Raw genomic sequence first — 26650 nt, 5'->3', positions numbered from 1 at the left:
GCGGTCCTCAGAGCGGGGCAGAAGACCCGCCGCACCGAGGCCCACCCCACAGCTCCAGCCCGTCAGGCCCAGGGTGCAGAAGGTGTCCGGCCGTCCCTCCCCGGGCTCATCCGGCAACGATCCGTGGTGCGAGGTGAGATCGGGACCGCGGGGCTCAGGTTAGCGCTAGCTGGTCCGGTAACTGCGAAGCTTCCAGGGGGCCGGCAAAGGCCATAATGGCGCAGAGGTTCAGTGCCGAGGACAAAGGCACCCAGAACTCGGGCATCCGGGCGGGCTGAGACTCCGGGAAAGCGGCAGCGCGGTCAGCGCGTCTTCGCACACGTTGCACCTCGAGAATCGGCGAGGATGGGCATCAGGATAGTAGTCCGAGGCCACGGGCCGACGGAGCCGGGCGCTCAAGCGTCTGCTCCGGTTGCCATCTTGGCTCCTCCTCCGTTACTATACTTTTTAAATTGTTACTTCCCTGTTGCATCGTTGTTTCTTCCCTGACATCTTACCTCTTAATTTAATTAATATGTAGTCCTGAGGTATCTTATTTGAGCATTAGCAAAGCAAATAGGCCTATGGTGCTTACTGTGCCATAGTGCTTTTTTCCTAGCAGTTAGCTATGCTGCTTTTGTTGATTTTTCACTTACCATAAAAGTGAAGAGGTGCACTAGAGGATAAGCATACACAGGACAAGTGTAAATGACACGGTATGCAGGTGGCCGTGAGTGACCGCACTAGGTAGACCGTCCAATACACACTCAAATCACTGTGACATCCGGACCTAGACATTAGACACTATGTAGAAAAGGCATCAACCCCCTGAACCTTTTTGGGATATGTAATCATATCTAAAAAAAACTTCAGGCTCACTGGGGAGCACAAAGCTTCAAAGCTAAACAATACAGATTCCTATAAAGAAGGTAATTTGGAATATAAAGAATAATGCCTAATGCTATCTGTTTATTCCACCAATATGGTCTGCCATTAAAAATGCGTCGAGACATGTATAACGAAGTCAGGATGGATGACTGAAACTAAGTCCCTTCTCCTTTTACTTTTGATTCTTCTGTTTTGAAGGAAATTCTCTGAAAACAAAGAACCAAGACAGGTGAGAGCATTAGGCCTCACGAGTGTGCATGGTGTGCGTGCACAAGAAAGGGCAGATACACTGACGAGACAGCCCTGACGAAGGGCCCAGACCCTATTAGGCTCACAGCGAGGGCTGAAACATGTTGGCATCAAGAATAATTGTGTTCGATAGAACCCACCAATTTCACATTTTTAGCCATACCCCAGGTACCCTCCTAATAAAGTATCATCTTTGGTATACATTGAGGTATTTTTAATACATCACTTTTCTGGGTCCCTGCTTATCCAGTTTGCTTTATCAAGAACTCCCATTTCCACCTGTGGTTAAGTCCGCCCTGGTAGTACCATTTTACCAGGGTGTGGATAGGCCCCCGTTGATGAAGCATGTCACGATAAGTGAGTGAGGCGTCTACTCCAATATCTTTGGATACCCCCTTAAGAGTAAGAACTAAGCTGAGGTAACACCTGACATCCTGATATAATAGGGAACCGGATGTATTCCCATAAGAATCTCTGAGTAATCAGTTGCTCGTGTGTGTGAGAACCATGTGTTTGAGGCATATGAGCTGCAGATTACACACTTGTGCATAGATCGCCATCTGGTGTTGGGCCCGGATGTTTGCAGTTGTTTTAAGTCTTTGGAAGTCACGAGGTCGGTGACTCCTCCTTTGGATCGTATTGCGCATGGGCTTCGGCTCCATCCTCCGATTGTTTTTTTTCGCCATCGGGCTCGGATGTGATCTTCGCGCTCCGGTTCCGAACAGCTTCCAGTTCGATGATCGACGCGCAATCCTCACCCCAACTCGCGGTATTGTTTTCGATCGCGATCTCCCCACTCGACGCGGCTCTCATCGGCAAGAACCTTCGATTCCAGTCGTCGACGGCGGCCTTCGGGCCTACCCAAGCTCCGGTCCTGGCTAATGGAAAGGACTCCCTTCAAGAAGTGCCCTCGATGTGGGTCCAAATTCCCCCACACCAATCTCCACGAAGTATGTAATCTCTGCCTCTCCCCTGAACACGAGGCTCGAGATTGTCCGGCGTGTAAGTCCTTCCGGTCCAAGAAAACCATTCGAGACCGAAGGGCCAGAAGAACCATGGCACACTCGTCGACGGAGATTCTGGACGACATCTTCGGGGAAGGCGTCGATGCTCCAGAAGAACACCACACCGACGAGGGACTAGTCAGCGCCTCCGAAGCCGACTATTCAGATGTGGAGGACATCACTTCGGCACAGAGGGTCGTGAGTACTAATCCACCCCCCCCACACCCCCCCCCCCCCCCCACACCCTCACCGGCACCGAAAAAGGCTTCGGTCACGCCTTCGGGCCTAAGCAAGACCAAAGACACTGCTTCCCACACCGCACCTTCGGGCCCGGTAAAGAAGCCGATTTAAGCCTTCTGGCGGCTCGGGCTCGGACCAGCCCACCGTCGGTGTCGATAAACACTCTTCGACACCGAAAAAGAAAATGGCCTCCGCTTCGACACTGAGCCCCGCACCGAAACACTCGGTGTAGAGAACCAGCTCCAGCTCCTCGGTGCCGACATCATCTTCGGCACCGACAAAAGCACACAAGGCCACCGGCACCAACACTTCGAAGCCGAAATCAATCTCTGCGCCGACCAAACAATCAGACTTTTCCAAGCATAGTTCCAAACAATGAACCAGCGTGGATAAAGCCAAAAAACCAACGGCCCGACGCCTTCTGCGCCGACGGACCAACCAACCTCACCAGAACTCTTTACACCGGATCCATTACAAAAAACACTAACCAAGGATCCTAAAACCGGACATTTGATGCTCTCCATCAAAAAGAGACAGCTGGAAAAACCTGCTCCGCCTCCACCTCCAAAGAGGAAGGACTCTGCTACCTCTCCTTTCAGAGTACCTTCCCCACCTCCACCGCCCCCTCCACCTTCCCCTCCTCCACAGTCTCCGCCCCCACCTCATCATTCCCTAACACACTCTCCGGATGATGATGATCAGGGGGACCCATATGATGACATAGGAGACGTGCCACAAGATTTACCTACAGGGGACCCCACTCCCACAGGCTCCCCAGACCCATGGGACGATTACAATATCCCTGACATCTCTAACGTACCACAGGATGATCTCTACCCTTCCAGACCTTCCCCACCAGAAGACTCACTGGGTTTCAACCATCTACTACAAAGGACGGCACACTATCACGGGGTAGATCTCCATACCGACCCCGTGGAGGAGGATTTCCTCCTTGATACGTTTGACACCACACTTAGGACTACCTCTATATTGCCTATGCTCAAGGGAGTTATAAAACATGCGCCAGAGGTCTTTAAAGACCCAGTCAGAGCCAGGGTCATTAACCCGCGCATTGAAAAGAAATATAAATCTGCCCCTACAGATCCCTCCTACATCAGAGGGCCAGCACCACTAGATTCTCTGGTAGTGTCCACAGCACGTAAAAGGGCCAACCCCCAAGCGTCAGGCGAAGCACCACCACCTGACAGAGTCTAAACTCTTGGACGCATCAGGCAAGCGTACTGCATCCCAAGCTGCCAACATATGGCGTATCGCTAATACACAAGCGCTACTAGCCAGGTATGACAGGTCCCATTATGACGAATTAGAAGCCATAATGCAACATCTCCCTGATAAATACAAACCTAGGGCCAACAAGCTAATTCAGGAGGGCAAAACCATTACTAATACCTCCATACGTTGTGCCCTAGATGCAGCAGACACAGCCTCCAGGGCCATCAATACTAGTGTCCTCCTCCGTCGCCATGCCTGGCTAAGGATCTCAGGTTTTAAACCGGAGGTGCAGGCCTCCATCCTCAACCATCCCTTTGACCAGGAACATCTGTTTGGCCCAAAAGTGGATGAGGCCCTAGAAAAGATGAATAAGGACACAGACACGGCAAAATCCATGGGAGCTTTACAATCACACCCTCCCAGGCGCTCCTTTCGCCGCTCTTCCTTTCGGAGCACATCCAGAGGCTACTCCTCCGACACCGCTTCCACTTCATATAAGGCCCCTACCCAGTCCACCTTTACAAGGGGCTACAAAAGAGGCGGCTACAGGGGCAACAATAACAAAGGCAGAGGCAGAGGCAAGACAAACACCGCCCGCTCTGCCACCACACCTACCCAATGACTTCCCTCCACTCCCCCAGACCATCCAACTCCCGTCGGGGGCAGACTCCAAAATGTCCTCCCTGTCTGGGCTACCATCACCTCAGACAAATGGGCAATACATATAATTCGGTCAGGCTACTGCCTAGAACTAATATCTACCCCCCCAAACATTCCACCCAGACAACGCCCAATGTCACAAGAACATCTAACACTACTAAAGCAGGAGGTAATCTCCCTCCTACAGAAAAGGGCGATAGAACACGTTCCTACCAACCAACGAAATATGGAGGTCTACTCCCTATATTTTCTCATACCAAAAAGGGACGAGACTCTGCGGCCCATCCTAGATCTCAGGCCCCTGAACAGATACATACACTCAGACCATTTTCACATGGTAACGCTTCAGCAGGTACTTCCACTGCTTTCCCAAAACGACTTCCTGACCACTTTAGACCTAAAAGACGCTTATTTCCACATTCCAGTGCACAACGCTCACAGGAAGTTCCTCAGATTTATAGTGGACGGCCAACACTATCAATTCAAAGTACTCCCGTTCGGAGTCACAACAGCTCCACGAGTATTCACCAAGTGCCTAGCAGTAGTGGCAGCACACCTCAGGAGACAACACATCCCTGTCTTCCCATACCTAGACGACTGGCTAATAAAAGCCAGTTCATACAGCCAGCGTATACAACACACGCATGCCACTATCCAGCTACTTCACCAACTGGGCTTCACAGTAAACCACGCAAAGTCCCATCTACAACCATCCCACATAAAACAATACCTCGGTGCCACCATAGACACCTCAAAAGCGCTAGCCTACCCCAATCCTGCCAGGATGACAAGCATTCAGGCTCTACGCGCAAAATTCATGGCACAACACTCCCTTCCAGCTCGAGTGTTTATGCAACTAATAGGGATGATGGCCTCTTGCATCTTCATAGTACCTCACGCAAGGCTCCAGATGCGTCCTCTCCAAGAGTGCTTAGCGCGCCAATGGAACCAGGCCCACGGTCAATTAACAGATCTGGTGTTGGTAGACGGTCGCACCCATCGCTCTCTGCAATGGTGGACCACCACAAACCTTTCCAAAGGTCGACCGTTCCTGGACCCAGTTCCCCAGATAGTACTAACAACAAACGCATCGCTCTCCGGCTGGGGAGCTCATCTATTACATCTCACCGTGCAGGGCACATGGACACCTCAACAAAAGTTACTCCATATCAACCATCTGGAGTTACTAGCAATCTTCTTAGCCCTAAAATCTTTTCAAACACAGATTTCAGGCAAGGCAGTCCTAATCCGCACAGACAACATGACAGCCATGTACTATATTTAAAAAAAGGCGGCACACACTCTCCACAGCTCTCTCAGCTAGCACAGAGCATATGGAGATGGGCCATACCCCAGAAAATCTTTCCCCTAGCTCAGCATGTCCCAGGAGTCCAAAACACTATGGCAGATCTGCTCAGCAGACAAACGCAACAAATCCACGAGTGGGAACTCCACCCACAAGTTCTACACCCGTACTTTCAGATGTGGGGGGCATCCACAGATAAACCTCTTCGCCATCCACGAAAACACCAAATGCCCAAGCTTCGCCGCCAGATATCCACACCCATTGTCCAAAGGAAATGAGATATGGATAAACTGGTCAGGCAGATTTGCGTATGCTTTTCTGCCTCTCCCACTCATTCCACTAGTGGTGCGCAAACTACAGCAACACTCCCTCACACTAATCCTAGTAGCTCCAACTTGGGCCAGACAACCGTGGTACACCACACTGCTGGAACTATCTGTAGTACGGCACCAAAAATTACGCCTCTCTCCACACCTCTTAACCCAGAACCATGGAGAGATCAAACACCCGGACCCAGCTCAGCTCAACCTTGCGATCTGGCTCCTGAAATCCTAGAATTCGGTTATCTAAATCTTCCCCCCGACTGTATGAACGTCATCAAGGAAGCTAGGCGACTCACCACTAGAGCGTGCTACGCCGCCAAGTGGAAAGGTTTTGTTGTCTATTGTCGCAACAACACCATCAATCCCGTAGACGTCTCCATTCAACACCTCGTAGGCTACTTACTCCACCTACAAAGGTGTAATCTAGCCTATACGTCCATTCGCCTGCACCTCGCAGCCATAGCAGCTTACCTACAAAACGGGCAACATCTATCACTCTTTAGAGTACCTGCCATTAAAGCCTTCATGGAAGGCCTTAAAAGAATAATTCCCCCCAGAGTGCCACCCTCACCTGTGTGGAACCTAAATATCGTTCTCACCAGACTAATGGGGCCTCCCATCGAACCACTGCACAAATGTGAACTCCAATTTTTAACGTGGAAAACCGCTTTTCTCGTAGCCATCACTTCCCTCAGAAGGGTCAGTGAGATACAAGCATTTACCATTCAAGAACCTTTTCTACAAATGCACCATAACAAAGTTGTTCTCCGTACCAACCCAAAATTCCTCCCTAAAGTCATTTCTCCCTTTCTCCTAAACAAATCTGTAGACCTACCAGTATTCTTCTCGCAACCACAGACCGTTGCAGAAAGAGCTCTCCACACACTAGATGTCAAACGAGCCTTACTCTACTACATCGAGAGAACACAACCTTTCCGTAAGACCAAACAACTGTTTGTCTCTTTCTCTCCACCACACAAGGGCAACCCCATCTCCATGTCGGGGATAGCTAAGTGGATTGTCAAATGCATTCAGATTTGCTACCACAAAGCAAAACGAACGCTATCCATTCCCCCCTAAAGCCCATTCTACACGTAAAATAGGGGCTTCAATGGCTTTTCTAGGAAACATCCCATTAGATGATACCTGCAAAGCAGCTACATGGTCAACACCGCACACTTTCACTAAACACTATTGTGTAGATGTGCAAACTAAGCAACAGGCTAGTGTGGGCCAGGCTGTACTCAAAACATTATTTCAAACCACTGCAACAGATACGGGTGGTCGCCGCTAAGGGTGGGTACTGCTATATAATCTATGCACAAGTGTGTAATCTGCAGCTCATATGCCTCGAACGGAATATGCTACTTACCAGTATGCATCTGTTCTTGGCATGTAGAGCTGCAGATCTACACACGCCCACCCGCCTCCCCGGCTACCTTTATCTGTTCCAGTTTATCTTAGTTAGATACAACACACATGGGCATCTTCACTGTTTATTACTACGCTCCATCATTTCCCTGCTGGCGAAAAACAATCTTGGATTGAGACGAAGCCCATGCGCAATACGATCCAAAGGAGGAGTCACCGACCTTGTGACTTCCAAAGACTTTCCAAGAGGAAAAACAACTGCAAACATCCTGGCCCAACACCAGATGGCGATCTATGCACAAGTGTGTAGATCTGCAGCTCTACATGCCAAGAACAGATGCATACTGGTAAGTAGCATATTCCTTCCCTGCCTGGTAGGGGACGGGGCGGGAGACATGCATGCCTGCATGCATGCATGCATGTCAAAAGATTTTTGTCCCATGAACAAACTGAACACACCTATTTAAGGGTGCTCTTATGTGCTAATGAAGAAGAAACCAGGCTCTATGGTCAAGCGGGGAAGACAGTATTTCTTGTTTCATATTGTGAAATTCAGTGAATAGATGATTATCGCTTTTTCTCGTCCATTTTACATCAAAGGTCACTGCTTTGTCTTTAATGTTTGGCACCTGAGTGTAGAGCATGGGTGGCATGCAGAAGTCGCATGAAAGCGCAGCTCATTTTTAGGTCTCGGCTAAAGAGTGCATGAGACATGTTGTTTACAATCGGTGGGCTACAGCCATGCCCATCTGCTTACCATTTTTTATCTTCATCATCATCGTTGCTCTCTCATATCGATCGTTCCCATTTATCCATGGCATTCATCTGTATTCTTGTGTTTGGCCCTCCGCCAGAGCATGAACCAAGTACATGTGTCCATCTACTGCTCTCGTTTTGGGAACTACTATTTTATTGGTCTTTAAGCACACCATATGAGTGCACGTTTTCTCTTGCTTCATATCCTCCCACCCGCCCTCCATTCATGTTGCTTCTTTCTTTTCTTCAAAGACAATGAACCGGCATTAGATAACTGGACTGGCAATAAATAGTAGAGAAGACATCTCCTACTGATCTCTAATTGCGACTCTGTTTCACCCACTGCCCTGGGGGCATATTACCACAAGCAGTTCATTTGTGTGCTAATATTAGCAGAAACTAAACTGTGTTAAAACTGACTCAAGCAGCTGGTTCTTAAATTGCCTCATTGTGTTCAAGTTGTAGGCTCGTTTCTTCCATAGATCAATAGCGACACCTCACTTTGAAAGGCACACAAAATGTAAGCATATTTTCCTTTCTCCTCTATGCCTTGTATGCAGACATGAATTTCTTGGTGACCGCATCAGTAATAACCTCTACAGTGGCGTCTTTGAATTACGTTATCCAACCCGTACCTCTGTGCACCTCAATTTGTAGTGCAAAAGATCACATTTTTTAACAAAAAATGTAAGAAGTCGGGGCTACGTGTTGTGACGGATGGCAAAACTGTATTCTTTAACACGCCGGAGGAGGCTCATGACTGGCTGGAGGGGTGGCGCCAGGCTAAGGGTGCTGGGCGCTCGGGCCGCAGGACGAGACACCCTGGGGGTTCGGAAGATCCTGATGGTCACGACCGGCGGACGGAGGAGGTTGAGGAGGAGCCTACCGGATGAAGTCGTAGCTGAAGTTTCCACCGGCATGAAGTTGGAGAATGACCTCCGGAGCCCGCTGCTGCTGGACTGGCCTACTTCATGTTGCCTTAGGACATGAACGATGGGACCTGGGGACAGGGGATGTTCTGGTCTTCCTCGGACCCCACGCTCCTTAAAGCGCAAGTACTGGTTGGGGTTAAGGGAATTGAGCACTCTGCTGAGTTGGGGTGGCGGGCAGTTCTGAGTCCGTGTGGCAGGGAGGCAGGGAGGGGGTTGGGGGGTTGGGGATTGTTTTATGGTTTTGTTCACATGTTTGGGTTCTGGAGGACACGGACACTTGACCTGTACCAAGCGCGTTCTCACTACACGGCACATGTCTCACACCGTATTATCCGCATCATGCTCCGTCACTTCTCCCAGCCACCGTAATTTCCGGCTTGATGCACGACCCACCCCCTGAAACCACTTTGAGCCCCTCTCTTTACTCACGTGGAATGTGCGGGGATTGGGAGATAAAATTAAACGGGGCCTGGTCCTGCACAGTATTAAGAGGTGTACCCCGGCGGTGGTCTTGCTCCAAGAGACCCACCTCACTGGCATCACTACTAAAGCGTTGGACAGATGGAGGTATAAGATGGTGGCGCACTCTGAATTCACCTCTGGGTCCCGGGGGGTTGGCATATTGCTGCGCAGGCAGTCCCACTTGATTGTGCTCAGTGTACACACGGACGGGTCTGGGCGCTTCGCCGCAGCTCACACTCAATAGGAGGGGCGGCCCCTCAACATAGTGTCTGTCTATATCCCACCTGGGCTGCATGCTGCGGCGTTCCCGGCGCTCAGGGAATTTCTGCTTACACTACCGGAGGGGGAGGTGTTATTGGGTGGCGACTTTAATGCTGTTATGAACGACCTCACTGACCGGTCTCCGCCCCGAGTGAAGGGTGGGGGGGGTGTCCCGCCTTGCGAGCTTCACGGCGGCGATCGGGTTAACAGATCTATGGCGGTTGCATCACCCGACGGCGCAGCACTACACGTATCACTCCGGGGTGCACAATAGTCTAACCCGCATTGATTACTTTCTGGGCTCCCCCGGCTGTCTCCAAAATATCGAAAGTATAGACATCAGACCCAGAGGTATCTCTGATCATTCCCCGATCCTCTTGCATTACACTAGTTATCACCTGATGCGTCGCCGCGTTTATCCGATACGCCCTAGCTGCATACGACTACCAAAGATTAGTAAATCTATAGCGCAGGCGACGAAATTTTACTTCCACGAAAACGCCGCATCGGTCGACTCCCCTACGGTTCTTTGGGAGGCATACAAAACAGTGGTACGGGGACAGGCGATGGCCGCCGTTTTGGAGTATAAGCGTGAACAGATAGCTGAGTTACAGTCGCTCGAGCTCCGGGCGGCGGAGGTTCGCCAGGCCGAAGCTCCCTCCCGCGCGGCCTCGCACGACCTGCATGTGATTCAGACGAAATATAAGGAGCACCTCGCAGAGCGTGTCAGACAGCGCCTAGAGGCCTCGAGGCACACAGTCTATGATGTGGGCGATAAAACCGGTAGGCTGCTGGCGTGGCTTGACAGACGCGACAGTGGTGCCGGGTGGATTGCGCAGCTTGGCACTGACGAGGGGTTGAAAGCGACAGACCCGCGAGTAATAGTGCATACCCTGGCAGAGCACTTTCGGGGAGTGTACTCCTCCGCTTCCTCCATGACGGTGGAGATGGCACTGACATACATCCGAGACCTGCAGATGCCCAAGCCTTCCCCTGAGGCTCGAGAGACCCTTTTATGTTCATCATCAATGACTTACTAAAATGATTTAAAAGGTGCTCTTGCCAAGTAGACCTCAATCTCCCCATTGTAGTTGAACATTGGTCTTTCAAAATGTATGGACCCTCCTTTTGAACCGAATCAAAAGTCTACATTTCAGCATCTCTCCTGGAAGACTGCTTTCTTAGTTGCCATTACCTTTGTGTGGACAGTGTGTGAATGCGAGCTTTATCTGCAGTAGAGCCATACAGTATGTTATTCTAATGGAGTCTTGATGAGGACACACTTCATTACTCCCAAAAGTAGTTTTGGAATTTCATGCTAACGAAAGTATTACTTTGCCTACTTTCTTTCCCAATCCTTCCTCTGTTACAGAACAAGCTCTACATTATCTAAATATTAGGAGAGATTCTTTGCTGCTATCTAGATTAAACAAAAAAACTAATCCGCTCTGTTAATTAAGGTCAAATCAGACCAGTTCTAGCCACAGCCTAGCCGCACAGTCTGCTGCTAGATGGCTAGTATCCTTTATCACATCATGCTACTAGCTATCCAACAAATCTCTGCCCGGGAAGCCTACGGCTCATTCTACCAGAGGAAAAGCAGACACTACAACCTGTATCAGGAAGATACCAACTGCTGACATATGTAAGGCAGCAACATTGAAATCAGTCTACACATTCACAAGACTGTATTGCTTGAACTCTGACTCTCAAGAAGACTCTGGGATTGACCAGGAAATCCCGAGAAATCAACTCAGAAGGGTCTAGCAGATTGTGAAGGCAATCGTGTTGCTTAGAAATTCGTGAAGTGCATTTAGGGGGTTGGAGGGTGTACTTTGACAGCTTCCATTGTCTTTCGGAGAAGGATCAGACAGGCATGCGCCCCTCTGCCAGTCTTTCTTTTACTTAACCTTAAGCATATACTTTACGTACTAAGTGTATGAGACCATGACATCTAAACAGATAGTTGCAATAATAGGAAATGGCAGAGAAATGTCTGATGTGATATAGAGGCAACAAACGCAGTTAAGTGATATACGGACATGTTAATACCTATTTCCCCTCTCAATAAATGTGCTCAGATGCGTATCCATCCACACACCAACTTTCAATTTATACATCCACTTGTTCAGCTGTTTATTAACAATCCATTCATTCCTCCAACCATCATATGAGCATGAAATGTATTGGGATGGGTGGGTAAGTGGGGCGACCTGGGTGCAGCCCCTGTCTTTATAAGATCACACAACCCAGAGAAGGAGCATACAGATAGATATGTGCCGCTCTGACAGACTTGTGGTTGCTTAATAAGTTGGCTGCGCTCTGTATATCCTTCGTTCCTCTCTTCACACTCCCACAAGTTTATTTATGCAGAGCACTTTGCCCAGTCCTCACCCTCTGCAATCCTTCTGATATTCAAAACATTAGCCCTATCGCTCTGTGATAGCCTCCGAGGGCCATATTACATGAAGTGCCCCATGGGCGCAACTGGCTTTTGCGCCTGCTTTGCACGCCCCCGGGGCACTGTAGTTTTACAGAAGGATCCACAGATGCCTGTGCGGCCGCTTCTGTAATACCAATAGCGCAGGCGCACATAAAGCGCCAGCGCCATCTTCAAGGGGATGTTCTCTCATTTGCATGGGAGCTTGCACCATGCAATTGAGGGAATCCCTTTGCCTCTGCGCCCGCGCCGTATTACTGACACGGGTACAGAGGCAAAGAAGCCCTCAGCTCTTTGCAGGGGGCATAGGGGCCCCTATGGATCCCCAGACATCCCCTTGCAGGCGGGTGCAGTCAGTAACTGCACCCGCCTGCAAAGGGATCTCTATCCCCCTTTAAAAGTGCAGGCAAGTTGCTGCCTGCACAGTGCAACACAAAGAAACTGTAAAGCAGCCGCTCCGTATTTGACGGAATCCGCCTCCCCCAGGGCAGCACGAGTTCGTGGCTGCCCTGGGGCAGCCCATTCCTCATAATGCGGCGAATTTCCTTCATTAGGCCGAGCACACCGTTTTAAAGGTGCGCCCGTCGCAATGAAGGAAAATGCACAGCATGTGTCATGCAGCCCCTGATGTCGCTTCAAACTACTTCCCATACCATAGAATTTTTATCAGTTTAACATTCTCCATACTTCTGTGTTTCATACATGCAAAGTGGTGTTTTTATGGGCGAACATGTGAAAATATTAATAGAAAACAGTCCATAAACTTCTGCCATTTTGTTTATCTAAATTGTAGGCCATGCAGTGGCACAGGTGTGACCTACAGCATATTGTCTGCAAATCATTCCATTACCTCTTAGGGCACAATGTCCATCTTAACATGTATGGCGTACGCTAAGTGCCTACTACCTTTAAAGACCATACTTCTATATTTTACGTACGAAAGTGAGTCTAAAACATTGCAACTCTTTCTATCCAATGTACCACTTTCTCAAAAACAATTGCCAGGCTTCTATATTGTCTAATTGTAAAGCTTTGCAGTACTGTACTTCATCCACTTTAAGCCAGACCTATTGGCATTGCCAGTACATGTTATTTTGGAAACTTGGATTGGTAACAGTCCTACCTGCTCTCAGACCATCGTCCATTAAAAACTCACACGAGTTAGATCTGTGTTTAATGAAATCCCATGGGCCCCATCAGATACCAATGATCCCAGTATATCAAAGGGGAAAGCATCTGAATGGTACTACTTGATGAAATAGCTTTCATTCAAGAAGGACAGGTGTGCATTTGTGTCCTTGGACGCTGGACTAACATCCTTCTTGCGAGTTGGACAGACTAGTATAATTCCTCATTCGTTGTTGAAGAAACATGTTTCTATCATTGAAATTGGAGTGTGAATTGACTACTTTTTTGGTTTCGTCTGCACTTGCACTGCGCTTGACAAATCTATTGCATCCCGCCTCCTCTCTTTCCTTGCTTCTCATTGGTTCCTGTGCTTGCCACTAACCTTCCCTCCATTTTTATTGGCTGTAGCATATTTTCCTGTATTAACCAACGCTTGTTTCTCTTCTGCTTCTCTTCTCAGTTTCCCAGTGCTGAAATTCTGTTAATATCCGCTTTGGTGGAACTATATTTTCATAAAGCTTTGCCTTTTACCCTTGCAGCATATTTACATAAAAATAAATCATTCCGAGAGATTAGGTGATTTGCATAGAATCACAAGATGTTGCAGAGCGCCGCTGAGACTCGTACTGGTATCCCTCGCTCTTGAGTCAGCAGCTCTGTCCGCTGCATTTCATCCTCTCCGCTCCATTTCATCCTCTCCGCTCCCGTGTTCTGTCCGGGAGATTTTTCTTCTCCCGGACCATGAATGATGAAAACAGATCTTTATTCATTACATGGGCGAAACTGATGCATTACTAATGCTTGTTTTGATTACTTCTGCTCGGTCACCTAGAATCCATGGTGTTGACTGCTTGTCCAAATTGTTCCAAAGTTTCTTCTTTCTGCTGCTTTATTTCGATCAGTGTTAATTATAATTTATTTTAGTAAAAGGACAAACCAGAAGTAGGAATCCGTTTTTAAAGTGTTTTAGGCAATGAAGTGTGCTTGCATTTAAATTATTTTCTTAGCGTTCAGCCTGCAGTATTGTAGACCCAATTGCACGAGTTTCTCTACCGTGGTGTGGTCTATTCTGTGCCCCACTAAGAGTCTGTAGCAAGTGTGTATTTAAATCATTGTAATAAGATGTGGAGGAGGCATATGGTGAACATAGTCTGAGTGCAGTATACAACAATGAGTGAAGAACAATCAAGTGTAATAATTTGTACAAACTCATGCAATAACATCAATAGTCGAAGCAGTAAAATAGAACAATTTGAAGGTTCGCTTTGGCATATCTGGTGTAATCACTGTTCAAGGCAAAGCTGCACATAGGCTCGAACTTTTAAAGCTAGATGAAAGGATTCTCTGACGAGTGCTCTGTAAGTGCAGGTTGCCATCAAGCAAAGTGATGCATAAATAAACGCCTTCTTAAAGGGCAGTTGTTGACAGCCATGAAGAGTCCAGTCCCGAAGGATGCCATAGAATAGCCTAGTGCAACTGAGGATTAAACAAGGTGAGTGTCTAACAGGAGAAATTTAGGGCAGAAATGTGAGAGTAGTATAGTTTCATGCAGCCCAGCATCCTTTTGAACAGTGAGGCCAGCTCTTGTTGAGTTTTACTTAACATGTATAGATTTTTTTTTTTGGAGGCTGTTTCATTTAAATATATATATATTTTTTTAATGTGGTTAATGCATAAAATAAAAAGTCTTAGACGCATGGACCAAGTGCTGCTCCTTTGCTTCCATCTGTAGGCCAGACCCTGCAAGCACTCACTACACTACAAAGAGGGTGTTAACGCGGAGCAGCTTTAAGTGTTTGAGACAAAGCTTATTTACAAAAAGATCCATGTGCTGAGTTGCATTTACTACGTTTATGAGCAATAAACATTTCCTGCGTTTTTTCCTCTAAGGGCATCCACTTCTTCCAGATTTCTTCTTAGATGAAGATCCAGATGCATTGGCCGATACAATAGAAAAACATGGTAAGAAAGGTATACTTGGGTTTCTCTGCATGTCTGTATAAAAATACATCCTCAGACTTGTTCGTGTATGCTACTAAATATACAGTAACACCATTTTATTTTGGAAGTTTGAATCAGGTAAAGTTTGTAAATAAAGTCTGGCCTTCTTTATACCATGGCTGAAAGATGTGAGAGGAAATCCATTTCTCTCGCTTTTCTCAGCCAATGTATAAGAAGCACAAACATAAGTACTATTTAGTTCCCATCCATTATTCCATGAGCCTTCTAGAGTGTCTGACTAAGCTTTCTCTCAGCCACAACTAATGCAATTGTATCTTAACCAGAGAGGATTCTCACCATGGCGTTTTCCACCAGAGTGCAGTATGTCTGTCTCTGTCCCAGTCCCATGTGAAATCCTCTGTCTCGTTCATCACCAAGCTTCCACTTTGAGAGGGTCTCCATGACGGAGACTTCCAGGGAGTCTCACAACAAGCTGCCTTAATATAGGCCTCTTCTGTTTCAGTGGTTCTTCAGTCTCTCTCTTCCCTTTCTGCTATGTCAAATACGTATTGAAAGAGCATGGGATATGACCTTCTATGCCCCCCTCAAGGCTTTGAGCATCTAATACTTTTCCATCGTTGAATTCCATCTCTCAGAACCTTTATTCAAACACTGGTACATCCTTATCTCAAATCTAGTACGGAAGGATGTAAGGAGTAGCATTCCAAGGAAAGTGAACAAGCCGCATGCATGACACCCACCGCTCTTGCTCACTTTTGGTATTGTGGCAGTCCGTTAAAGCAACATGGGCATCATGGTTATTCTCAGGAAAGCCATTCCAAGGGAGGTGGCTGCTACTAAAGAGCACACTTTGAGGAGGCATAGGGCATCCAGAGCATCCACCCCTTAAGGGAATTAGAAAATCCAGTGAGCTTTGTTAAGGTTTAAGGCAACACTCTACAGAAACTGCTTAGACGATAAGAAGAGACCCAATACATTCTGTGTGTATTTCAAGCCTGAAAATAAATCTTGTATTATGACAAAATGATACTGTTCCTCCCTGACTCAAAAACCCAAAAATGCTAATTTAAAGGAAAACCGAAAATATTAGATATAGACATTATTTTTGAAGCACGCCAGACCTGGGCTGCAGAACAATTGTAAAGTTTTAACATTTGCAGGGAAAGAACCATCTGCTTGTTTTTGGGATAAAATTAAGAAAGAGAAACTTTGCCCTATTTGTTATATACTGAGAAGGGGGTTCTCCGGTTTACTGTTGCATCCGTCTGATAGGGTTTAGTGTTGCATCGGTCTGATGGTTTTAAGTTTTGCATTAGTCTTGTGGCACAATAGCAAAGTGGTGTTATTATATAAATGAGGGCATGTGCTTGGGTCCCTTCCTGGTTTCCTCACACTCTTCAAACTTACTCCCACACCACTGTTCAGGAGCAGAGTTAAGTAATCCGAATTCTGCAGTTGTGGTCCACTATGGAGGCAAAATTATCTTCCCAGAGTATAAGGGATCAGACAGCAGATTGGAACGTTTTCACTTGTTTTTGATAAATAATTAATGGAGTTTAATAAATCTAAATGTGAACTTTCTGGTACCATTACAATTGCAATCTAACAAAAAAGGGCCTCATTTGTGATAGAGGTAGGAGTGCAAGTGTATGCGGACTAAAGTGGCCCAGCATGAGATAGTGTAAACAATGAGCAGTTATGGAGTTTAGGGGGATGTTTGGTGGTTTTCATGAACTAGGAATTAACACTGTACACTAAGCAGTAGTCGTTCAGTAGGGTAGTACCCACAGAACCGAAGTTTACTTTTAAAACTCCCATGGGGGGACTCCAGAGAAAAACTAGGACATTTTCCCCCAAGTTTAGTGAATGTATAGTAGTGCTTTAGAAAGACCAAACAAAGTCGTGATTTCCAGCAAATAAAAGCCACAAAAACTTGAAAAAAACAAGAGAAGGGTTATTTTTTAGTCCAGATTCTGTGATGGCATGAAATAAAAAAAAAAAAACTCACATCTAATATTGCCATGGCCGAATTCTTCAAAATTCAGGTAAAGGAAGGCCTAAACCACACAAACGCTTGTTAAAACTGTCAAACACCACATGAATCCCATATCTCAAGTGAAAACCCAACATTCATTATCAACCGTGTAAACCATTACCAACCTTTTTCCGGAACAATGATGGAAATATATAATAAGGTAAAAAGAAAGAACTTGTTTCACCCTCTCCTATTATACTGGAAGGATGTGTGTACCTGAACGGTCAACATTCAATGAACCAAACTTTATTCTTGCTAAAGATTCTAGTGACAATGAAACAGACAAATTCCAGCCTTACATCCAAAATACTATACCAGAGATATTGTGTTGTCATTGTATTCATATGTGGTTTCGTTTATTAATTTTCTAAATATGAAGCAAACGACCAATTACATTTATTTAGCTCTTACTACTCCTGACGAGCCATTGATGTTCTTTACGCCGGGTAGCACGCTGCTCCAGATCCCAAGGTTGATGATTAATCCAGTAGTCATTGGGATTTTTCTTGTGCTCTCAAGAAAACCAGCCTATACTTTTAATCCGGTTTCTTTGTGCTGATTTAAATTAAGGTTAAGCGATGGTTGGTGGGGTTAACAGATAAAATAGAGAAAGTTTGGTATTGTTTAGGTTGTAGGTATGACTTTCAAAGAAGGAGTGATTGTGATTTTTTCTTTTTTTTAAATGAGGGCTATTTGGCAGAAATACAATAATAGAAATCTAGGCCGACATGTATGTGACTTAAAGTAGGCCTGCTCAGAAAGAAGAGACCTGCAGTCCGCTTCTGGCACTTTCCAACGCTTCTGTTAAAGTACTTGGAACCCTTTGGTGGAATACTATATACAGTAGAGTAGAATGAGAAGGATGTGCTAAAAGACTGGATGCAAAAAGCAGTTAGAAATTTCGCACAACCTATTTGTGCCCAATCTTTAGTTTTGTGTTGCAACCTATCTAACAATTGGATGTATCGTAAAATGTCTAGTTAGAGGGATCACAGAAAGAACTGATGAATGAATATTAATTAGACAGATGGCTGTAACATAGCATAACATGTGTATTTGTAAAGCGCACATAATGGCTACAAAAAAAGAATGGACTGTGAAGAACAGCAGAGCAACATCCCTGTCTTGCATTCTCACAGACGATAATGCATTTAAAAAAAAAGGTTTCTTGTTAGGGAAAACCTTGGGATGGCCAGGGAGTTATCCCCGGACCACTTCCTACTCCTCCAGAGTCTGCCCACACCACTCACATAGAAAAAAGTGTCTCAAAGGAACACCTTCCCTTTTGCAAACGTTACCACCTCCTTTGAGGTGTCAGTAACTGATCAATAGGTTGCACCTACAATTGTGGTTGCAGACCATTGATACAAATCCTACTGAATCGTAAATAGGAGGGACTACCCTTTAACAACCCTCCATAAATGTTATTTGGTATGGGCTAGTAATCCTAGTTTATGAGCGCAAACTGCTTTTCCAATTCACAAGATGGGTGTAATATCCACCAAAAAGCCATTTTGAAGCTGCACATCCTGTGATTTTACGAATCACAGCAATTTCATTCGGAGAATGGCTTTGTATAGCTGGCCCAATATTTCATCAATTTGACACAGAACTGTACATGAGAATATCTATACACGGTAAAGTATTTCTAGAACACCTCTTGATTTGAATGAACGTTTTTTTCTCAAACTCAGCCATAGTAATACCTAATTTATCCCTCATTTACTCACCTGCCTTCCTCCTGTCCAAGTCTGGCTTTACATCCTTAATGACTGGTTTCTCCTCACCCTGGGTGTCTTTAGTAAACTCTCTGGTTTTAAAATATTGCCATTGTGACACAAATCTCTAACATTGCCAAAACTGCCCAATTCCTGCTCCATTTTCTAATAAAGCTAAAGGCTGATAACTCCCGAAGATTTCAGATGCCCCATTCAAGCACTGATTCTCTCACACTTGGACTGAGGCAATGCCTTACTTGGAGATCTACCTAAAAATGTTCTAGCCTTTGAGTCACCTTGCATGCAGCCGCCCATCTGGTCAGAGGAGTTAAGAAGTCAGACCAGATCACCCCAATACCCAACTACGTTGATTCCACCTGAAGGCCAGAATCCAGGTCAAGATTGCATGCTAAGCTTGATATTTTAGCAGATCCTCCTACCTAACTAATAAACTGCTGCACACAAGAAGAAAAATCTCGAGTACATTTGGAGTTTACAAAAGTAAAGAAACAAATTCTCAATTTTCTCCGCCAGTTTAGCCCTTTCAACCTTGGACCCTCCCTTAAGATCAGATTACATTTGAAGACCCACATATTTAAAAAAACATCTGTGAAGCTCTAATGATGACTTTACATTTTCTCTTCGCTGAGATCTTTACTCTGACGCCCACTCAAAACACGAGCGCTTTTTGTACTACTGCTGACTATTCTCAATTGGAGTAGGTTTATTTGCTTTTTTTATTGTAATCCAAATTCATTGTAAAGCTCTACATCGTCCACGTAGGTACTTCCACGCAATATAAATATGGTAAATATACTAAGCACATAAAATGATAAACTCTTCTATTTTTAACAGGCGGTTCTGCGGCATTCAAGGGAGGCAAGGCCCAGGCTTCCAAAGGTTCGTCAGCCATTGCAGAAACATTTAAGTTAATTCAGACCACCCTCAACAATGAAGTAGTGAAGACCACACAAGGCATTTACCAGTTTGAGATCACTGGTAAGAACTACTGTTGTCTTGGTTGAACAACCATTCTTGATTACCACGGTACTTTTCTGAATAGCGATAATTGTGATTAGGGTGGTTGAAGGTTAACAAGCTTTGTTTACTCATTGCTGGTGCTCACTGCTGTTATGAAGAAACAACAATTTAAAATTCCTGATCATGTGGTACACTCGAATCTCAAGGCAAAGTTTTTGAACCATAGATTTATATTCTGCATGACGTGCTCTACTTTTTAATTTTTTTTATGCATACATTTCTCTGAAAATCTTCCACTTCTCCCCAAGATTTGTTTTCTGTAATTCTATGTTAATACATTCAAAAAGTTTTTTCCTGAGTTCAGACTTTTGCCATTGCAATAAATATGTACACAACTGCACACTAATACATTAATGTGCCTTTTTAACAAGGGTATGTCGAGGCCCACAGACCTTCAAGAGCAAAGACCACAGGAAGCATGATTGTATTTACAGGCAGAAGCAGATGAAAACATTTTCTGATTGAATTCTGATAATTGTGTCAAAGTAAAGATTTCTTCTCAGTTATGTATAAGTGTAAAAAAACATACTTGCCAATTTGGTGTGCTTTCATCATTTGCTCTTTACCCTGTTGTTGGTTTGTCTGACTTTCGTATGCAGACAGTGAAACAGAATATAACATTTCTGCCAAATCCTAAATGCACTGCACACTTAAATATTGACTGACTTGAAATCAAATTTTACAGTACTCTAATTTGTAGGGGTGGGCGGAATTTGCGAAATTCACTTTCGCAAACTATCGCGAAAATGTTAAAAATCTCCGCAAACATGCGGAAATATTGCGAAGACGCAGAAGTTTTTTTCCCGCCCGTTAGCGGTATTTTCTGCATGATCGCGGCTCGCCGACTTACCCATGCGGTTGCTCACGGGCGCGAGATTTCAATCATCTCATACTCTCGCGGTGCATGATGGCGAGAAGAAAGACGTGATCGCGCGACGAATGACGTGATCGCGTGACAAATGACGTTAATGCGGGCGCGAACTGTCGCGAGACAGTGCAAATGGCTACCAACAATCCAACATCTCGTGGAGAACGTGACCGGATCGGGAAAACTTGTCGGCGAACGCGGGGATTCAGGTAAGGCGATCGCACGCACGCGAGAATGTATTTTTTTACAGCGCGAGCAAGAAAAGAATTTCCGGTAAGATGCGGATTGCGGAAATTTTGACATTTTCGCGCTCTCCGCGGAACGCGAAAATGTCAAATTATCGCAATTTCCGCGAGCGGAACGGAATTTTAGCCCAGGCCTACTAATTTGTATTCATCTGGTGCATTTATTATTATGATTAAAGTATATATTTTTTTTAATTGAAGTCTCACACTTCAGCAGTATTATTCAATTAACAAACCATTTCTCTCCCTAATAATGTGGTTTGGGTTTTGCTCATAGTTCTTTGTTGTTTCTTTAGTTCCCCCTGTCTGACTCTTCCCGGCACTACTCTCACCTTATTCTATCAATATTCTTGCCAAAAATGTAAACCAGTGTGGGCTTCCTTCAACTTTTTCTGCTTAGTCTTTCTTATTCACATATGCTCCATTGCTGCAGTCTGGCACTCCCTGTGGATGACCTTTATTAAAAACATTCTGGAGCTGGCCATGTTGACCACCTGAATGGGAAAGTCTCGTCAACGTTTTGAGTATCTGCAAACGTTAATATGTATTGTACTGTTCATCGCATTTATATAGCTCACTTTACAGCTGACTGGGTCACTAAAGCGTTCTCATTTGCATTGAGATCCTGGGATGGCACTATCGGAGTGCAGTTTTGATCTGTAGTGTATGTAAAAAGAAATTACTTACTTCTCATTCAAATATAACTTTTAAAAAAAATTGACACTTCCAGTATTTTAGGTCACTTCATATACATTAGTCCCTCTACAAACGTGTCTGCTACTTTTAGAAAACTAAACCAGCCTTCGCTGTGTAGGACATTTGAAATGTAATCTCTCATCCTATCCACCTCTGTGGAGGTAGTGTTAGACGTTATGCCTTGTTAGCTGGTCTCTTAACACCCTCTTTTCATACCATTTGGTATCTTGTGCAAAACGAACAATTGATGGACAGAATGCAGAACAATGTCATGCATTCGCCCCAGTACAGAGATCTGGGCCTTAATCCATCGTTTGTTTGCTCGCCATGACATGCCATTCCAGTTTGGACCCAGGCTGAAGAGGGGTGAAACTCCGAAACCGGTCCTAGGATGCTTGTTTCCGGTCCAGGGAGGACCTGGCTTGGCAGTTTGGGCTGGACTGTTCCCATGAGGCACAGGGTCAAGACTGATTTGCATATGGCCAGGTCTAAACTGGGGAGGCATGGTGAGCAAAAGAATGATGGATTTAACCCAGATCTCTTGACTGGGGGTGAATGTTTTGATTTGTTCTGCATTCCGTCCATCAATTGTGTCTCTTTTGCATTTGGTACCTTGGGCAACAAACATGATCACCTTGCTTCTCTCCTTGTCAGCCTTTTTGAGTTCTGTACTGAGGATTCTGTTTGCAATTGGGTGCATCACTTTGAAAATATTGGACAGCTGAAGTGTCCTATTAACCATACAAAAAACTGCCCATTGAAATTGGATTCCATTTCACAAGGCCCACAACAAGACTGCTGCTGGACTTTGGACTAACTAAGAAGGAAATTACTCTAAAATAAAAAAACTAGGTTTAGGTTGACTCACCAGCTCAGTGCCAGGATACCAACCCGGGTGAAAGTGTGCTCTACAAATCTACATAACATAACATGGCTCTAATACTTTGTGAGAGGCCTGCCAATTGTTTTCACTTCGAAATAAGGTATGACTTTGTTTTCTAGGATAGCTGGTATTGTTTCTGTGGGTGGAGTGAGTGACTAGTTGATGCTTGGGAGAGAAATCTTTCCCGAGGGGTAAAACCAACTAAAAGTCTTTTGAGTGCCAGCTGCTCTTCCTGCCCACTTTCATAAACAAGTTAATCATGAAAAAAAATAAAGTTCAACAACATCATAAACTTTCACACATCCATCATCATCGCCTCAATCACATACGCACACACGCCCCTTTTATTCTATTTGAGTTCCTGCCAACGTCTGCAAAGAAATGTTGGCACCAAATCCGTATCCTTCCCTTGCACTTCTCCGTTAATATCTGACAGTTCTGGAATGTCCTTCATCTTTCCCATCACTTCCTCTTTTCTCCCTCTTTCGGCCATATTACTTGGCTGCTGCAACAAAACCGGATCATCGGAGAGATTAGAACCTAGTCTAAAAAAAAACTTCTAAAGTGATCACAATTAGGTAGTATTGTACATCTTTGGAAAATATCTGTAGTGTTATCACAAGAAGAATAACACTGATGTATTGCAAAGATGTGAGATGTGACTATGAAAAGCAATAAAAACGCGGCATGAAAATATACTTCCGACTGAAAATAATCGGTCTCGCTTGCCATGTGTCAAAAGAAAATAGACAAAATGTGTCCGCTATGATGGTCAACATACAGTACTATGTATTGGCATAAAAGCATGTCTTTCAGAGATGCATCACTGTAAATGGAACTAAAATGATTCCAAGACATGACGAGGCAAACGTCAAAGTTTGCAACATGTGTGTGTAATCCTTAGGAAGTATGAACTTAAAACAAAAAAAAAAAACCTCTTTATTCCACTTTTTTGTTTTAGCAAGTTAAGCCTACATTCAAGATTATATGTCGTCTTGTTCTTGACTTTGAGTTAAGTCCATTGGGTGTAGTTTGAGCAGTGTTCTAGACCCTTATTAAATAGTTTTTATTTAGGGTTTAGATCCAGATTTATGCTCATTTGAAGTTCATCTGTATCTTCTTCATGTTCATTAATAGTCCATGAAATGCAATGATTCTCATAATCCAGGACATCCCAGCAGAGCTTCAGTGAGGTTTGCTCTAGTGCCCGCATGACGTGTTTTTTAATATTTCAAATCTTTTTATTTGTCTTTATATGTTTATTCTTTCTAGGAAGGTAGTCATGGCTTTGTCATCATGCAGAGTTTCCAACTCAACCGTACCTTAGGTGGTCAAGAATAATTATGCAATGCTTGGTTGAGCTAAGAAGCCCTACACTAACTTCTTTGTTTTTTTGGTCTGATGATGAATACTACTTAATTGCACATCAGATAAACTGATTATTGTCTGCATAAGCTAGCATTACCTCTTTTATAAAAACAGGACTTTCTTGATATCGTAGTATTCTGTTTTGCTCTAGCTATGGTTACAAATGTGACTTGCTGTGATTGGCCAATGCATAGTATGATTAAACAAGGTAAGTTTGGTTCTCAAGACTTATAAATATCTGTCTTTTCTTTGTTAGTGTGTGTTCATTTTGTTTTCACTGATGATGGTGCATTGTGCCCTGGTTCACTCTACCCTTCTCACAAAATGTCCTATTTCAGTTGATAGCTCAGCATGGATATGTGGTGGCCAGGAACTAACATGTTTTGTGCCCTATAATGCTCAAAAATAACTTACGCCTTCCTGGGATAATGTATTTTCTTTTTGTAGATGAAGGTACTTGGTACATTGACCTGAAGAGCAAGAGTGGAAGTGCTGGAAAGGGAGAGCCTTCTGTTAAAGCAGATGTCGTCATGAGTCTGAACGGGGATGATTTTGTGAAGATGTTTTCAGGTGGGAATAACATAGTGTTTTAGTTCTTAAGCTTTGATCATCAAAAACGTCTGTAGTGAGAACTTGAACTGTATTGGTGCTGATAATTACTTGTGCTTTATCTTGACATGATTGCATTTGTTGCATGTGTGCAATATGCTAGATTTATGGAAAACCAACCAAAGCACAGCCAGATACACATTGAGATTTTCACTAGTTAGAGGTTTGTTGAACATGCCCGTTTCACCTCATTCCATGTTTATTTGCTAACCAAGAAAACTGCTTCTAGAGACACTTAGCTGTGTGGTGTTGGAGTTTGGCATTACCTTCTGTTGACATACATCAGACTGTTCTTTCTTCTCCATAATCCTCTTTTCTGAGATGCCAAGGGAATTTAGAAGTTTTGTTTTAGCTTAGCAGCACCACAGATCTTGTTCTTGTGGTGCTTCAATGCATCGCAGTTAGAAAACAGTTTTTATTTGAAAACGTGTCTTGGATTGTTATGCATTTTTTACCTTTACTTCATTTTTCATAACAAAGGCATAAAATGACTTATACAGCTAATCAGTGCTCTGAATGTAGACTGACGCACTGCACGGAAGCACACACAAGGTGGCCCACCCTCTATCACTTACTAACCCTACAACCACAGCTATAAGTGTCCATCTAAAGTCCTATGACGGAGTGCCTCCCTAAAGCCAACAACAGTACCATTGTCCACCCACGTATGTACAGCTTTCAATAATAGATGTACCATAACTATCTCACAGAGCCTACTCAGTTCAATCCCTTATGGTATATTATCACACTTGTGCAGTAGGTAGAATCTGAGGGAAAAGCAAATGTTTCTCAGCTTGGCCACCGCCTGCACTATACACTTGAAAGTCTCCTCTATAGAGATGGATCGATTTCCCCTCGCCACCATTAACAGATGAGGAACGTAGTCTGACACAGCTGGTACTAAGAAGACACTGCAGGGTTAAGCGGTTACAAAGCTAGCCTCCCTAAAGTGGTTGCACAACTGTCCTCTCCAGGTAGCGGAGTATATGGGGAGGCTTCAGAATTGAATGTTTAGGTTCTTCCATGGTTCATTGAAGTCATTCTGAAAGCCCTCCAGACCCCAAAGGTAAATAAACCTTAAACGTTTACATTTGTTCTGAGACTGCATTGGCCTGAGCTAGAGGATCAGTGTTGGCCACTAAATTTTATTTTTATTTTTTGCATGAAAGGAAAGAATGGTCTGTAATCCGAACTTGTTGGAACCTGCAGGTGGAGTCAGGCCCGTCACCAGTGACAAAAATGGCTAAAACTGAACATGCTCCATGATTAAACTCAATCCTCTCTATGCCAAACACGACAATAAATAATCTGAACATATCTAGAGATGTAAATACAGCCCATCTAAATAAAAAAAAGTTGAACTCCAAGACAACAAAGATATAAAAAGGCTATCCAAGATTTCACGAATGCTGTTTACACAACCAGGTTGTCTCTTGCAGAAAATAAACAAAGAGAGTTTTTAAAGATACTTAATGAAACATTCAATTCCATCCTGAATTCCAAACCGTTCTGCAATGAACTGTACCATTTTTTTGATCTCTTAAGATCACTAAGATCAGAGAGACCATAGTCAAAGATTTTACCCATATTCTCGGTGTCAGTCCCCATTTCATCGCGCTCAGCTTTTGGTCTAATTTTGAGCTTCTCAATGAGCCTCCCCTTCCCCTCCTAGTAAACCAATCCAGATATCTACTGGATTCAATCACGGTTCACATTCATTCTAGTCTAAACAATTTATGTGCTTCCCTGCCACTGTAGATTTATAAATCCTCATATTGGTCATTGTCCATGATTCATTAAAAAAAAAGTCACAGTAGTTTCTTCATTGAAGTCTGGCTTGGAGCCTACATTAACTTTGAATTCCTGCACTATCACCTTACTATGCGCAACAGCAAAACTTCTTGAAACCCATGTGGCTACATCGCTTTGCTCTTTTATTAAACAATACCAAATTATGGATAATACCCAGGTAATTATCTGTCTCCTAGATATG

General features: G+C 44.5%; 1 protein-coding gene across 1 annotated transcript in view; it reads left to right on the top strand.

Moving 5' to 3' along the window:
• HSDL2 (hydroxysteroid dehydrogenase like 2) overlaps positions 1-26650 on the top strand; it is a 208255-nt gene that overhangs the window by 148764 nt on the left and 32841 nt on the right. Inside the window, exons 8-10 of the mRNA XM_085641264.1 lie at positions 15123-15194; positions 19803-19946; positions 24496-24618. Coding sequence (XP_085497390.1) covers positions 15123-15194; positions 19803-19946; positions 24496-24618 — 339 coding nt within the window. The remainder of the gene's footprint in view (positions 1-15122; positions 15195-19802; positions 19947-24495; positions 24619-26650) is intronic.

Source organism: Triturus cristatus, chromosome 2_2 (assembly GCF_964204655.1).
Source record: "Triturus cristatus chromosome 2_2, aTriCri1.1, whole genome shotgun sequence".
In the NCBI taxonomy this organism is placed as follows: Eukaryota; Metazoa; Chordata; class Amphibia; order Caudata; family Salamandridae; genus Triturus; species Triturus cristatus.
The sequence above is the reverse complement of the archived record's forward strand: the minus strand, read 5'-3'. Positions and strand labels throughout refer to the sequence as shown.